At 36.9% G+C, this 15,200-nt stretch overlaps 1 protein-coding gene across 8 annotated transcripts in view; it reads left to right on the forward strand.

Moving 5' to 3' along the window:
• Positions 1 to 15,200, forward strand: part of LOC138317559 (roundabout homolog 2-like) — a 109,142-nt gene that overhangs the window by 81,161 nt on the left and 12,781 nt on the right. For all 8 annotated transcript variants that reach the window (XM_069259315.1, XM_069259320.1, XM_069259313.1 and 5 more), the window contains exons 3-15: positions 3,829 to 4,152; positions 6,629 to 6,916; positions 7,287 to 7,425; positions 7,671 to 7,798; positions 10,218 to 10,360; positions 12,254 to 12,413; positions 12,600 to 12,794; positions 12,922 to 13,011; positions 13,184 to 13,377; positions 13,642 to 13,792; positions 14,004 to 14,107; positions 14,323 to 14,676; positions 14,963 to 15,128. In XM_069259315.1, the coding sequence (XP_069115416.1) occupies positions 3,829 to 4,152; positions 6,629 to 6,916; positions 7,287 to 7,425; positions 7,671 to 7,798; positions 10,218 to 10,360; positions 12,254 to 12,413; positions 12,600 to 12,794; positions 12,922 to 13,011; positions 13,184 to 13,377; positions 13,642 to 13,792; positions 14,004 to 14,107; positions 14,323 to 14,676; positions 14,963 to 15,128 (2,436 nt within the window). The remainder of the gene's footprint in view (positions 1 to 3,828; positions 4,153 to 6,628; positions 6,917 to 7,286; positions 7,426 to 7,670; positions 7,799 to 10,217; positions 10,361 to 12,253; positions 12,414 to 12,599; positions 12,795 to 12,921; positions 13,012 to 13,183; positions 13,378 to 13,641; positions 13,793 to 14,003; positions 14,108 to 14,322; positions 14,677 to 14,962; positions 15,129 to 15,200) is intronic.

Below are 15,200 nucleotides of genomic sequence, written 5' to 3' on the forward strand. Positions count from 1 at the left end.
TTGCTACAGGCCATTTTTATCAATATTCCAATTGGTCTATCAACATTTGAGATTTATTTAGACAAATTGGTCAGTTTTGTAGTCCAGTGACAAAAGAGACTGACCACATCTGATACTGACCAGTCCGCTTGACCTCACCAAAGTTCAGGGTTTCTGTGTGAAATGTACCACTTGCCCTGACCATAGATCACCATATCAGAACAATTTGTACCCACAATCTCACACACAATGGTCAGGGAGGTGTCCACTATCAGTCATCTGTCAACACCTCCCACCCATTGTAATTGAAACCTCCACCTCATCATGGTCAGTCTGCCAGCATTCTGTCCTCACCTCCTAGTTTATGATGACCACTGGTCATTGTGTCCTTAGTGATAGATCTACCAATATGGCCTTTTTACACTATACATTGAGACATTACAATAATAACACAAATAGGGTGTTAAATGTGGTGTATTACATTGTACGATGTAAATATGGACTTTCAGAAACGACATAATCAAATCTAAAACATTTTCGTGCAAAATTCTGAGTTAATAACAGTGGAGTTGGTCATATAGTTTTAAAACTATGATAATCTAGCTTTACATGCTAACACTTCACAGACTGTTAGTGATCTTGCTGTCCTGTATATAATTCTCTTAGTCAGTACTGCCCTGATCTGGTGTAAATATTTGGCCAGTTCTAACTAGCAGGTGCCCAATAGAGACCAAGGATGACCATTTGGGTGTTTCTGAGATGAAGCATTGGTCAGTGTTTACAAAGCTCAGGGGTGTAAGGCATTCCTCTATGTCTCCTACAACTAGGGTAGAACCTCTTCTGATACAGAATATTTCATGAGATAATCCAAAAAGAAATATTCTAAATAAGAAAAACTCAATGTAGTCAATGCCAATAGGATGATAATCACCTCAGGTTAGTCCTGGAGAACCCGTTGTGATATTCTACAATTCTGGAGTGTAGGATTCTGAAGCTAAGATGCAGCTTCTGCCTGATGTAAACAGACAATGTAGTGTGTGTATGCTGTAGTGTCTCTCAGCAGTCCACACTGCATGTGTTTACACTGTGTGTACTGTTACCATATCCCAATGGCATGACTCTCTGGTAACACAAACATTTTTATAACATTTATCTGTTTTCTCACAAAGTAGACATACACATTCATCATAGCCATAGTGTGTGCACTAAATTAGCTCCCTCTACAGCCTCTTTATCATCACGGCTCTCATGTTTTATTTGTATTATTATATTTGAGATATACGCAAGGTAATTCAAAACATTGTTCAAATATCTTTTTCGAACATTATAAAAAAAGAATTTATTTCGATTAAATGCTATTCTATAAAAGATTTGGCTTTAGGTTTTGTAGGGTTTTAATCTTACTCCTTTAATCCTTGGTGTTCTCGCCTTGTCTATTCTCTGGTAAACATTCGGGGTCAAACATTCTCACATTCACGGGCAGAGTCGTGCTGTCTGTTTACAGTTGTCCACACGACACCAGGCGACACTAGACACGTGTACGCGACAACACAAACACAGGGATGGGATTATACCCACGAGTACTGAATCCCCACCTTGTAAATTTGTGTGTAAATAGAGCTATTTGAAGTTGTAGGACATAGACTGGCTTTTAAAGTTACCTTTTATGTATGATAGATGAGGTGTCCGCCAGGGGTACTGATGGGATAGAAAAGAGGGTAGTAAGTGGGGACTAAAAGGGCGATCCTCGGTAGTGAAAGGGAAATACAGAGTACAAACCAGGGTCGTAAGGGGGTCCAGTCTGCAGGGGCAATCCTTGGTAGTGAAAGTGGAATACAGCGTGGAATACAGCTACAATTGAGGGTAGTGAGGGGGGACTACAGGGTACAATCGAGGGTCGTGAGGGGGACTACAAGGGTGATTCTCCGAAGACAGGGGGGACTTCAGTGTACAATCAAGGGTAGTGAGGGGGGACTTCAGGGTACAATCAAGGGTAGTGAGTGGGGACTTCAGGGTACAATCAAGGGTAATGAGTGGAGACTTTAGGGTACAATCGAGGGTTGTGAGGGAGGACTTCAGGGTACAATCAAGGGTAGTGAGTGGGGACTTTAGGGTACAATCGAGGGTTGTGAGGGAGGACTTCAGGGTACAATCAAAGGTAGTAAGGGGGGACGATAGAGGTGAACGATCATCAATAGTGTAGGGGCATTCACAGGGACGATTCTCTGTAGTGATCGATGGGCAATACAAACACCTGAATGACCCTATGTTAAGAACACAGATGCTGTACAAACACCTAGATGACCGTACTGATGTTGTACCCCTCTGACCACACTATGATTGAACACCTATATGTGATGTTAGGCCAATAAGAGATTGTCAGTCGTTATCAGATCCTAGCCTCATACGTCTTGATCAGTCGGCTTATCACCCACCAACTTGTCAATTACAACTCTTACAGGTTATCCACAAATGTCTCCATGCTCATCAATCCCGTTATCTTACATGTGATTCTCCATGCTAATCAAAATAAAATTTATACGCTTTCACCTAAGAAAAAAAACTATGTGTAGCCTATCACGTCTTTTTCTCTCTATACGCAGATAGAGAGAAGGAGTTATGGAAATGTATGATGAACCTAGTTTTTGTCTGGTTGTGTTACAGGAGTCCTGGAGTAGGCCCCTTTGAAAGAAATCCTGTTTATAAGTCTGACAACAGATAGATGAAAGGGTCCAGATATATATGTTATTTAGGGCCATAAAATAAGATTACTAGCTATGTTTTGATAATCTGGAGCCTAACAGTTAACAAACCACTGGGTTATTTTGGTGTTGTCACACCATCCATGTAATAGCTACTGTTTGACCAATAACAGATGGTCAGTAGTGAAATATGTTGAAAATGTTTGTTTAGGGGCAGCTGAGATATGTAAATCAAGTTATAATGATATTGATATTTTGGCCTTTTCTGTCCCTTTGACCTTGTAAAATATTTAAATATTTGTTCCCTTGATAGATCATTAAAGCCATATTATGATGGCCTCTTTGACTGGATTATTGCCCCTTATGCTGGTACCCAGATGGATGGACAGTTGTCTGTAGCCATCTTATGTCACAAGTACTTTGGACCTGTCAGCAAGCCTGGCTATAGAACAGGTGCTTCTCACCCAATGCTACCAATCCCTCACTCACTTTAATGTCAATTTTATGGTCAGTGGCTGGAGAAAATGACCATTTACATTTATTGGCTGACCAAAGGTCTGCTGCTATCATTATTGTAATTCCAACCTTTTCAAGTTGCCCGCTATCTCCATAGACATTTGGTCAGTCCATTCACAGCCTAAAACAAATAAACCTGTAGTGGTCATCTGAACTGGTCAGCATGTTAATGAGCTGGTCACTCGAATTCCATTTAACAGATCAAATTGGATCTGTCCATCAAAGCAGACATTAATATTCCCACCACATTGTTTTATGATGTCACAGTAACCCTAGCCACTGTAGTCATGGATGTGGTTTCTATGGCAACTAGACCTCACTGAAAACACCCTCCAGCTTCTACACAAACTGCCATTAAAAATTGAAAAAAGTATTGTTTCGTTAGTTATAATGGAATGTGTCATTTTTTCAATAAAAAAATGAATATGGGAGATATCTTATTATGAGATAAAAATTGTTTAGCTTTTAAAACTTTTGTACATCTGAATATGTGAAAATTTAAGGTTTATGTATGAAAAAGAGTGCAGATTTATGGCTGTCATTTTCTACTTTTAGATAATGTGTGTTTTTTCATTGTGCCTTTCCGTTATAACTTTTTTACTTATACAAATGTTTGTTTGTGTCTTTACAGCTGCTGCTCCGAATAAGAATTTACCGAACCCTCGGATAACGGAACATCCTCAAGATGACTACCTCTCACCCAATAACCCTGAAACTCTGGACTGTCGGGCTGAGGGCGAGCCAAAACCCACCATAACATGGTACCACAATGGCCAGAGGGTCATAACATACCCTGAAAATCCATCAACGCCAAAGATGTTAATCGAGGACAGGAAATTATTTTTTCTCAGTGTTACGCATAACAGGAAAGAATCGGACGTCGGAGTGTATTATTGTAATGCTACCAATATACACGGCAGTGCAATCAGTAGAAACGCAACTCTTAAAATCGCTGGTAAGTATCTCACTTTGATGAGTAAAATTTTAAAATCCTCACAAAATACATGCACCAATATCTTAGTAGGCTCCAATTCCTCAGGAGATGCTATCATTCACGTCTGTAGGGAAATTTGTAGTTTTAGCTTTATAGACTTTACATGTTTTGGTTGTGATGTGGAACCTGTTTGAAATGTAGAACGAAAATGGTTCTTAAAAAAAGATTTTTAGAACTGTGCGAAAGAAAACCAATCCTTGGGAGATGTTAGAACCATGAGAAAGATCTTTTTCCTACGGTGATGTTTTTAATGTTTCAGTCACGCTTTGATGCTAAAGATTCATGCAATTTTAACATTTCAACGATCAGTTACAACAGTCCTTTGTTATGACACTATGGGAGACTAGAGTCTCTGTCCATCTGTTTTGTGCGCCCAAAAATTAGCCACTTCTTTCTGAATACTTTGTAAGCTGAAAATAACTTTAAAGATTTTCCGGTCAAGGTGAAAATTCAGTTGCTATTTTTAGCATCATTTTCTATACTCTAGTGTCTTCATTTCCCTATGAAGTACACACTTATACAGAATAAAAATATCGGGGACAAGATCGATTTTGAGGAACTATACAACTCGGAGTTGTCTGAAGTGAGATCCTGTATTTAGATGGATGACTTGCTGTTGAACACTGCCATCAGAATCACAAACTGTGTGGGGAGAAACATGCAGAGAGAATTTAAGTGCTAGATTATGTCATTCTCTTGTTTTTTCCCCCTTTTACATTGCCATAATGGAACAATTCAACTTCATAAAGAAACAATTTCCATCATTAACAGAAAATCCCACAGCTCCTTCTTCATGCTTTTAATTAACTCATGTGGTTGTTATTATGTAAAGCCATAAACACTTCCATCCCTAACATTTTAAAATGGACTATGCTTCATATTTAATGGAAGCTTCCATATTGATATATTAGGGGGAATGATTTGATAGCTTGATATAAAATTGTATAATTATTGTTGCAAGTTAACCATGCGTTAGTTTTGAGTTGTAAGATGTGAGAGGTTCTGTAAGCTTCATTAAACCAAATGTTAGTCAAATTTGACTTCCTTACAATATATTCCTGATAATCTAAAATCAATGTTCTCTATACAGTTAACAGCATGGGTCTGTATTCACAATGATCATTCAAGTTGAGAAATGCAAAAATACTAATGTTTTCCAGGAGCACAATTTGAAAAATACTGTTAACATAGTGTAAACGATTTTACATTGACTTTTAGTATCATTAGCACTGCTGTGTCGCGAAATTTAAATCTTCTGTCAAGTTCACGCTCCACTGAGGAATCGAAAGTGATTCGCCTTGTGCAGTCGTTCATCATGAGTATATGCTTCCTTCTTTGATGAAGTAAACACAGAAATTAATTTTCTAAAGGAAGAAAAGCTGATGTAATTTTCCATTCAATTTATTTCCTTCAAAGCATTTTCATAGAATCATTAAACTGTATAAAAATTATACGTTTGAAGACGAAATTGTCCTCAGCATGACGCCCGCTGTTTAGCTAGGTCAGGTTTGATGGGTTTCGTATAGATATGCAGAGTAAATTGAGATATATATGAAGGGCATTATGGGTAATTCTTATCAGCTATGATACTGTAAAGTTCCCGGAGCTGAGAAGTTTTTAAATGTTTTAAAAAACACCTGTTTAGTTTAACGAAATATTTTTATTGTGTTATAAAAACAAATTTAAGAAAAATCACAACAAATGAAAAAGATAACTACAAAACCGGCAAATTGCTCCCCAATGAATGATGTATCGTTTTAATTTAACGGTCGTCTTTTTTTTGGACATTTACCGCAGAGATGCACTTCTGCTTGGTTCCTTATCTCAATTGGCCACTCAATACCACAAGCAAAGATGGAATATGCAAAAAATGAAATTAATTGAATTTGATGACTTATCGCAGGGAATGTAGCGCCCCCTAGTGGAGAACAGGAGGCATCTGATAGATATCATTTTAAGTAGCTCAACAAAACATTACACCATACCAATAAAAAATACGAAAGTTATGAAAAACGTATTAAGTATGTGGAGTTCATAATTTGAAACTACAAATCACGGGTGAAAGGCTAGACATCAGACCATAAGAAATGCGAGTAGTTTATTATGGTGATCCAAATCAGACGGATGTTTTATATATGATCCAAGTCAGATGGATGTTTATGTGAAATGTTGAAGGAGAGACAATGTCTGTGGTCTAGAGCTAAGTATGTGTGGTCCTGTACAAATACTCCCTTGGTATCCATCAAATATTCAACTCTGTTGAAAGTGCCACAAACTTTTCTTTTCATGAAATAAGTATATATTATTTACCTTGTCGACTGTTCTGCTTTTAATTAAGCTATAGAAATTCTTCACACCTTTACAATAACATGTACTAAGATATGTTTTTTTTAACAAATTTTCTTTGATGACTTTGATTATTTCATTTATTCTGTAGTTTTGAAAGACAATTTCCGAGAATCACCATCGGGCCAATCTGCAGCCGTCGGTGAAACTGTGACGTTTCACTGCCAGCCACCAAAAGGGGAACCAGAACCAACGATATTATGGCTGAAATCTAGTGAACAAATTCAGACAGGAAGTAGTAACAATCGCTTCCAGGTCAAACCCAACGGTGACCTCGTCATCACGTCAACACGAAAAAGAGATGCAGGCATATATAAATGTATCGCCAGTAATAAAGCTGGAGAGAGGGAGAGCAGCCCTGCTACACTCAAAGTTTTAGGTAAATAAGGCATGAATTATCTAGTTCATTGCCCAGCTTAATTATAAATATCAGTTCTTCAAGATATATCATATTTTGGTGTACAGATTTGTGAATATGTATTTACAAACGACCAATGGATATTTGGTAATTACTTGTATGGGCGATAGTTTCCTTGTCTATTACACTGTCACAAGTAGTTTACGATAATGATGTTCAGATTTCTAACAAAACAATGAAAATTACTTTGTCAAAATATATCATGTGGTTTGACACATTATTGAAATTACCATGTCAGTGTACATCAAATCGTGATGGAAAGTTTAAAATTACGTTGTCAAAATCTGTGAATACCTTTATTGAAATGTAATTGAAGCTGTAAATTTTACAGAAAAACCAAGCTTTCGGCGTTACCCAGTAGATGTCACGACAACTGAAGGCAAAACAATTGAATTTCCATGTGACGTGATCGGGGACCAACCACTTAACGTGGAATGGAAGAAGGAAGGAGGCGTGATCAAGTACGGAAGGTAAATGGAGATCAATTAAAATTGTAAAATGTATTCTTAAATGTTCGTAACCATAAAACCAAAACAAATCTGAGAAATGATGAAGGTATCACTGTCATTTATCTTGAATGGTTAATTTGTTTCTATTCATGGCCATATATTATAGAATAATTAGAATTTTCCAAGAACAAGGTTAATCAAATGATTTCACAGAACTATTTTCATTCGAAATCAATATTCTAACATTTATACAATTCTTTTAACAGAATGAGAAAGCTTCCTGATAACATGCTTCGAATCGAAGATGTTGAATCCAGTGATGCAGGGACGTATATCTGCGTGGCTACGAATGCTGTCGGAACAACTGAAGCTGTCGCAACATTAATAGTTCAATGTACGTTAAAAAATGGAGAGTTCTGTCAAATCTTTAACATGGGGTGGTCTTTATAGACAGGTGGCCTTTATAGACAGGTTGAACTGGTTGTTATAGGTTACCGAATAAGGAGATTTTTTACTGTATAAGGTCTTTAAATGCAGGTTCCTATTGAGTGAGCAGTGAACTTTATAGACAGGTTGTATTGTTTTGACCTATATAGACAATTAATATCCCGTACATTTTCCTCCTTATGTCCACCTCTGTATGAACACCGCCTATAGTACAATATCCCCCACAATAAGGTATCACTGAAGACTACACACTGGGGGTAAAATCCACCTAATTAAAACACAACATGTTGGGGCTTAAGTTAATTGATTTTCTCTCACATGAGCCTGGACCTTCAATCACCTGCGACACCTTTACATACTTGTCATGTGATCTGTCCCTCGTTTGTCAACCGCTAGCCAGACACGGGCTGATTAGGTCGGTGTTTGTCTTTATGACAAGGCAGTATCACCATTACAATTTATTAACACACCTGTTTTACACCATGATTGGTGCTTCATCATGTTAACATTTAAACGTTGTGTAATTGACATTATGTTTTAGGTAAAGAAATGTTTGTGATATTTATAATGCTGCAGGGTCTTTGGGTATGTTGTCTTAGTGTCAGTTTTGAAATAGACAAATAGCTGCATTTGTATGGGAGTTAAAATTTTAGAAATTGGTGCCATAGGTCATTTCTTCTTATAATTGGGAATAAAACCAGAAACAAAGGTCAGAAAAATAATGTTAATGGTTCAAGCAGAAACGTTTTAGTTAGAAAGAAGAGGATAAAAATAGTTTTTTAGGTGAATAGGAATTAAGATATTTTTACTCAAAAATATTTTTCTTGAAACGGACACATAAAAAATATCATTTAATAAACCAAGTTAGGCGAATATATATGGGAAAATATATTGTGAAAGAACAGAAGAGAATAGTAATCATTTTAGGTTTTCAGCCATAGCTTTAAAGCAGGTGAGAATTAGTAGAGCAAAAAATAGTGGTTGCTTATAGAATTTGAAATGGCACAAAAGTTTCAGTACATCTACTTCAGGAATTGCAATCAAAGACAGGGGAGATAAACGATGATGATGACTAGTAGATGTGGGGGAGGATGAGGTCAGACAATGCTTGTGGGGGTATCATTACGAGATATCTCTGAATACCTGTTATCAGTTATGCAGCACACCGACCTGGTGCCTTAAACTCCTCATTTAAATATGATTCATATATCCTTTATCATACTGGCTCGCACTTTTATAGCCGCCTCTTATTTCAAAATGATATCGCACACCATGAAAAAAGCTTTGTGTTGACAACCAAGTAATGAGGAACATAAAAGCTGAAATCATAATTGTCAAATATTCACAATAAATGATTCCAGTTGAATGACCACAGTAAAAGGTTTCTGTTTGTAATGGTTATAAAAGATATCGTAGTATATAACTGTCACCGAGCTGGGCCGTTAGTATCTACACAAAATACAACATACTCGCATTGAAATTGGACTAAGGAATTTATTTTTTCTAAAGTATTCAAATAATTTTGAACTTTATAAGTCCTGTTGGTCGTAACTGCCGTTCTCAGTAACAAAGGTGTGAAGATAATGGAATCAATATTTAATTTATGCGGAGGAATTGGAGTAATTAGCAAGCTCTAGGGAGTCGTAGAGACAGGTAAATAGAAGACAGCTCGTTAACGACACCAAAGGAACATCCCTCACCTTTTGCTACCTGTACAAATTTTACCTGGTGTCCAATGTCCTTACTAGCAATGAGGTATATATGTCCATTGCTGTTTTTGCTTGACTAGTTCTGTAAATGGTTTGTGTCGTTTGGATTGTAAATGACAAATGCAAATTGGTATGTGTACATCTTGAGTTGAATACTTGGCTTCTTATATGGGGCACTTTGAAGTCAGAGTAAGTCTCTTGTCAAGTTTTCTTATGACTTAAAGAAATTGACATGAGCAAAATATCACAGTCTACTTATTTAACTATTAATGTCACTGAAGTTTAAAACACAACAGAAATTGTTTAAATATTTTCACTGGAACTACAGGCCATGCAAAGCCACCTATATTCTGTTCTATAATAGCTATCTCTCATTTGCTTTTGTTCGTAAGCCATCATAATTCAAAATAAGACAAAAATTTCCCCAACTAAACTTAATGACGTTCGTGTTTTACAGTTATCTAGCCACCAGCTGCTACAGAGGCTACATCCCCACCTCCCTAATTAATTATTTAAAAACTATAAGTGTGGCCATGTCTTATAATCTCACCAAACAAAAAGTTTTGTATGTAGCTAAACCATTTGTAGTTGAACTTTCGGTCATTTTGTGGTCATTACTTGAGTATGTGTTGACGATTTTGTGTTTTACGTTTCCAGTTAAGCCTGTGTTCATTGTGAAGCCCCAGGACAAACATGTAGCGGTGGGACGGACAGTGACTCTCCCCTGTGCTGTGATGGCCAACCCAATCCCCAATATATACTGGAACAAGAAGCGCTCTCTCAGTACTTCTAGTAAAGAGGTATGTACATATGTTGTTTGTCCAGGAGATATTCATAACATACATGTATATAAATTGCTTGATTGAGAGATTTACAAATTACTATTATGAAATGATAATCTTGCAATGCTCCTCTTCTATTGTATTGGATTCAAACGTTTGTTTGACCTGTATGGTAGTTTTTATACACACAGACCGTGAGATGAGGAGTTTTATAGGTAAGCAGCACTGAAGCTCTCTGGTGAAGGAGAACTTGATTGATAACCTCCTTCACACGAGAGTTCCACATCCCTGCAAGCCTTAAAAAGTGCACCATGCTCCTTCTCAGGGATTATGGGTAATATTAATGACACAAATCACTAGCTTTAAAATATCTTCGGCAATAAAAAACTAAATTGATCGACGGATTTGATTGAAGAGTTCTTTTTTCTGCGAATGTTTACAAACTAACCCTGTGGTAGAGCTTGATTAGCCATTGATTTCTTGTTCCTTTCCCCTAATAGCATCATTATATTTCCATGATTGGAATTATTTTTGGTGTCTCGCAGAAAAAATTGTGACGAAATCTTTCTAAAAAAGAGACAAAGAATTTGTTCATCCCCAGTGATACGATGGACATGATTCAACGCATCCCTTGTGTCAACAAAAAGAACCTCTCCTCCAATCAACAGTCTCCTAGCAAATTGATGCTCTTAAGGAATTTCCCAATCTTCTTAGAGAAGATTTCTCGTTGTTGTTGTCATAGCAACAGAGGGTTAAGTGTTGCCTCGTCTTTCTGTAAAAAGATTTGTCCAATTTGACATTTGACATCTTGAAGATTAATCTTGGGAATTCTTTCTGACTTTTGGGCTTTTGATGAGCAATGCTTCTAATTAAATCAATGATTAAATTTTTGTCAAATTTGACGGTCTGAGAAGATGGTTGCTGCCAAAATCAATATTAGATAGCTACCTTGGTGGGGATTTTTTCCAAGGTATTAAAGCCTGAAGGGAAACAAAGACACACAATTAGGAATTTGATTGGATCTTTTAAAAATTCCACAAAATATTTTTAATGGATTTTATTCCGTGTGTTTTTAGGTTTAAATTATATTTTCATAACTGCTAAAATGTTTATTTCATTGTTTCATTTTTTAGATAAAAGAGAACATTTGCTAAGCAATAAGAATTGTTTGTATATTAAAATAATGCAAAATTATCAAGTTTGCAAAACATTTCTCTTCAACGATGATAAAAAATACTCAGTATGTTAGAAAAAAAAATATTGAAGTTTTACTCATGAGAGTTTTGAGAATTATGTTAAGAATTAAGTATTTTAAATTAACACCCAAATATTTGACTTGACACTCATGAATCATTATTATGTAACAAGTATGTGTCTGACATGTAGAGAATTAAACAACTGCTGTTACGGATGTCTGTTACAAAAATAATTAAATCTAGCATGGGGGGTGGGGAGTGGGAGGGGGCAGGTGTTGTATTATATAATAGAATTATAAAGTTCTGACACTTAAGATAGATTACATGTTTCGGATAAGATGATAGGTTAGGAGGAGGAGTAAGGAGAAAGCTATCGCGTGTATGGATCTGGGGGAGGGCAACCGTCAGGGATTTCACTTTTTCATTATTTTGAGGAATTTGTGGCTGTTTGTCTCCAGTTATTTATCACAAGTCTGGCAGGTTTAAACACCAAATGTTTGGTGTCAAGTTCCTGCAAAATGAAATTGAAAACTTCAAAAATTCAACAACAACAAAAACATATAACATGCAGATAAATTGGTTTCAGTTTGGTTATACAGTAAATCAACAATGGAGTTCTGTGGGAGAAAATAAGGACTAAACAATGTCTGGAAGTTACAATTATATTATTTTAAAATTATTGAAAATAAAAATTAAATGTGTTATTTTTTTACAGAGTCTGATGTTTCCAAATTTTGAGGAGGGTCGATATGCTGTGGCCACGGATGGGACCCTAAGGATCTCGCGGGTACAGATGGAGGATGCAGGGGACTACGAATGTGAAGCTCTCAATACCCTGGGTATCATCACGGCTAGGGTGACGCTAACTGTCAGAGGTAAATAGTCACCTATAGGTACAAAGAGAGATAACTCTTACTTTATCTACATGTTCATAGAAATACTAAAGAAAATGAAAATGAATTGTAAATCACTATGTTAAGTAATTGTCTATCAAATTGTATTTGAATAAATATTTTTATGAAAGGCTAAATAATGACTTAAGTGTTTATTGTTATTTTCAGAACGTGACCCTCGACCTCCCCCTATCATCCAGATCGGTCCCCAGAACCAGACTCTCCCTACAGATGAGGTGGGCTTCCTCCGCTGTGAGGCGAGTGGACTCCCTGAACCTCGTGTTCAGTGGTTTAAAGATTCCAACCCCATAAAAAGTGACCCTAGAATAATGAAGCTTAACTCTGGAACTCTTCAGATCTCAGGTAGGTTTCACTGTATAAAATATGTATAACTAGAGTACACTTTAACAGATATTTATTTACATCTATATTGATATCTCAAATTTTAAGTAGTTATATATAATATGTGAACTGTGTTTTTGTTTTCTAGATTTGCGTGAATCGGACAGTGGTACCTACACATGCAAGGCTACTAGTGAGACAGGGGAGACAACTTGGTCAGCTGTTCTCCAGGTGGAAGGTGCATAACTTAAGTTAATTTACGACTTACAATGATTGATTTATAAATTATATATGTGTTCAACTCTCTAAAATGCAATCAGCTCATTTTCCATACTTCAATTCTTTGAAAAAAACCCATTTCTTACCAGTTGACGGAATACTAAATAAATGTAAAACATTTCTATTTTCAGCTCCCTCCTCACATCAAACTGTACCATACCATCGCTCTCCCGATACATCCTCCTATCCCGGAATTCCAAGTCGACCTATCGTTACCGAGGTAACCAGTGACACCGCCCAATTGTCCTGGACAGCCAATGCAAATCACGGAGACTCACAAGTGTTCGCCTTTATCGTGGAGTACTTCAGTTACGAGACTATGGATGTGAGTGTGATGTTTTACTATATGTCAATGAAAACACACATATTGTTAAAAAATATTCATATTTTATCTCCAATATTTATTTACAGGTTACATATGATCCAATATTTATTTACAGGTTACATAGATGTTTGTTTATGTTGACAGGGTTATATAGATGTTTGCTTATGTTGACAGGGTTATATAGGTTTTTGTTTATGTTGACAGGGTTATATAGATGTTTTTTTATGTTGACAGACTTATATAGATGTTTGTTTATGTTAACAGGGATGGATGGTAGCATCAGACATGGTTCAGCAGGAATCCTATACCATCAGTGGCTTACAGCCAGACACCAGCTATCTGTTTCTTGTTCGTGGCAAGAACTCACATGGAATCGGTCAGCCAAGTCCTCTGTCCGACCCGATTCGCACCAGACGTAAGTTTCTCAGCCTCCATCTCACATCAGCTGACAGTCATCCTAAACATTTCAAAAAGAAGTTTAAATTGTCTATCTTTTGTTGATATTTAAGAGCATTATATCTGTTATATTTTATAATAAGTTCCAATATTACTTGATAAAGTTGTTCCCAAGGTCTGTCATATGTTTGGTATTGTTAACAGTCTATATCTGTTTATTTGTGTTGTAGGTCTACCCAGAGGAGAAACACAAGATGAAAACTTCAGTGGCATTATTGTTCAGATGATGGAAGGAGTAACCATCAACTCCAGCGCTATCCGAGTCACATGGCGGGTAGGTACTCTTAGTACATTGGGACATTGAAACCAGTGAATTATAGCTGTAGTTTGTTGCTACAAATATATATAAATAGTTTACAAGTAACAAGTGCCTTGTCATAAGATGCTGTTTCATTGTGTTTTTAGTGTAGATACCTGTGTGATATTAAACATAGTGCTTATAAATTCACCGTGTAGTGATTGAGTTGTCTCCCCTTTGTTTCCCTGTAGGTGCTGAAGGAGGTGAACTTGATTGACCGTTTTGTTGTCCAGTACACAGAGATCCTAGAACTACAGCGACTGTTTCGGGGGAAATCGTACCAACAAACCGTCGGCACAATGTACCGTGCGTTTACGCTGAGTCACCTGAAGAGTTCCACTTGGTACGAGGTGTGTGTCATGGCATACTACAACGGTAACTCCCACACGCCCTGTAGTACACCTCTGAAGGTACAGACATCCGAGTCACGTCCCACGGCGCCACCAGAGGATATCATCATTCACAAAGAGAGCGACAGTAGCATTCATATTCAGTGGTTACCACCCCCTAAAAGTCATCGAAATGGAGAAATCCGTGGATATGAGGTTAGTAGTTTGATTCTGTTGTTTTGACGTTTTACTATAATAGTTCATATCTATTGTCAAATTGTTCAGAAAGTAAAGTAATAGAATAGACAGAATCAAGGAGAATTGTATGTTATACTTTTACTTTATTCCAAACAAGTCGGGCTTCAGATTTACATGTCATTATTAGTCGAGGAATGTTGAGAGAGAGAGAGAAAGAGAGAGAGAGAGCAGTGTGTATGAATAGTAAAATTTAAGTAGTAATTAAGGAATATGACTTTACTGACCAGTGATTGTTGACCTGTAGGTGGAATGTCTTAGTTCAGACAATAAACACAACTGCAGTATACGAGTCAATGGGACAACCAACCAAGCCACTATCAAGAGGCTGGATGCTGACATGACCTACACCATTAAAGTAGCTGCACGCACCATCAAGGGGGCTGGGGTATGGAGCAAGGCATTCATTGTTGGTAAGTTTCAATCTTATGTACATATATAGGTAAAAGGTTGTTCTGCCGATGTCAAAGTTGTCTGATTACAAT

Source organism: Argopecten irradians, chromosome 3 (assembly GCF_041381155.1).
Source record: "Argopecten irradians isolate NY chromosome 3, Ai_NY, whole genome shotgun sequence".
NCBI lineage: Eukaryota > Metazoa > Mollusca > Bivalvia > Pectinida > Pectinidae > Argopecten > Argopecten irradians.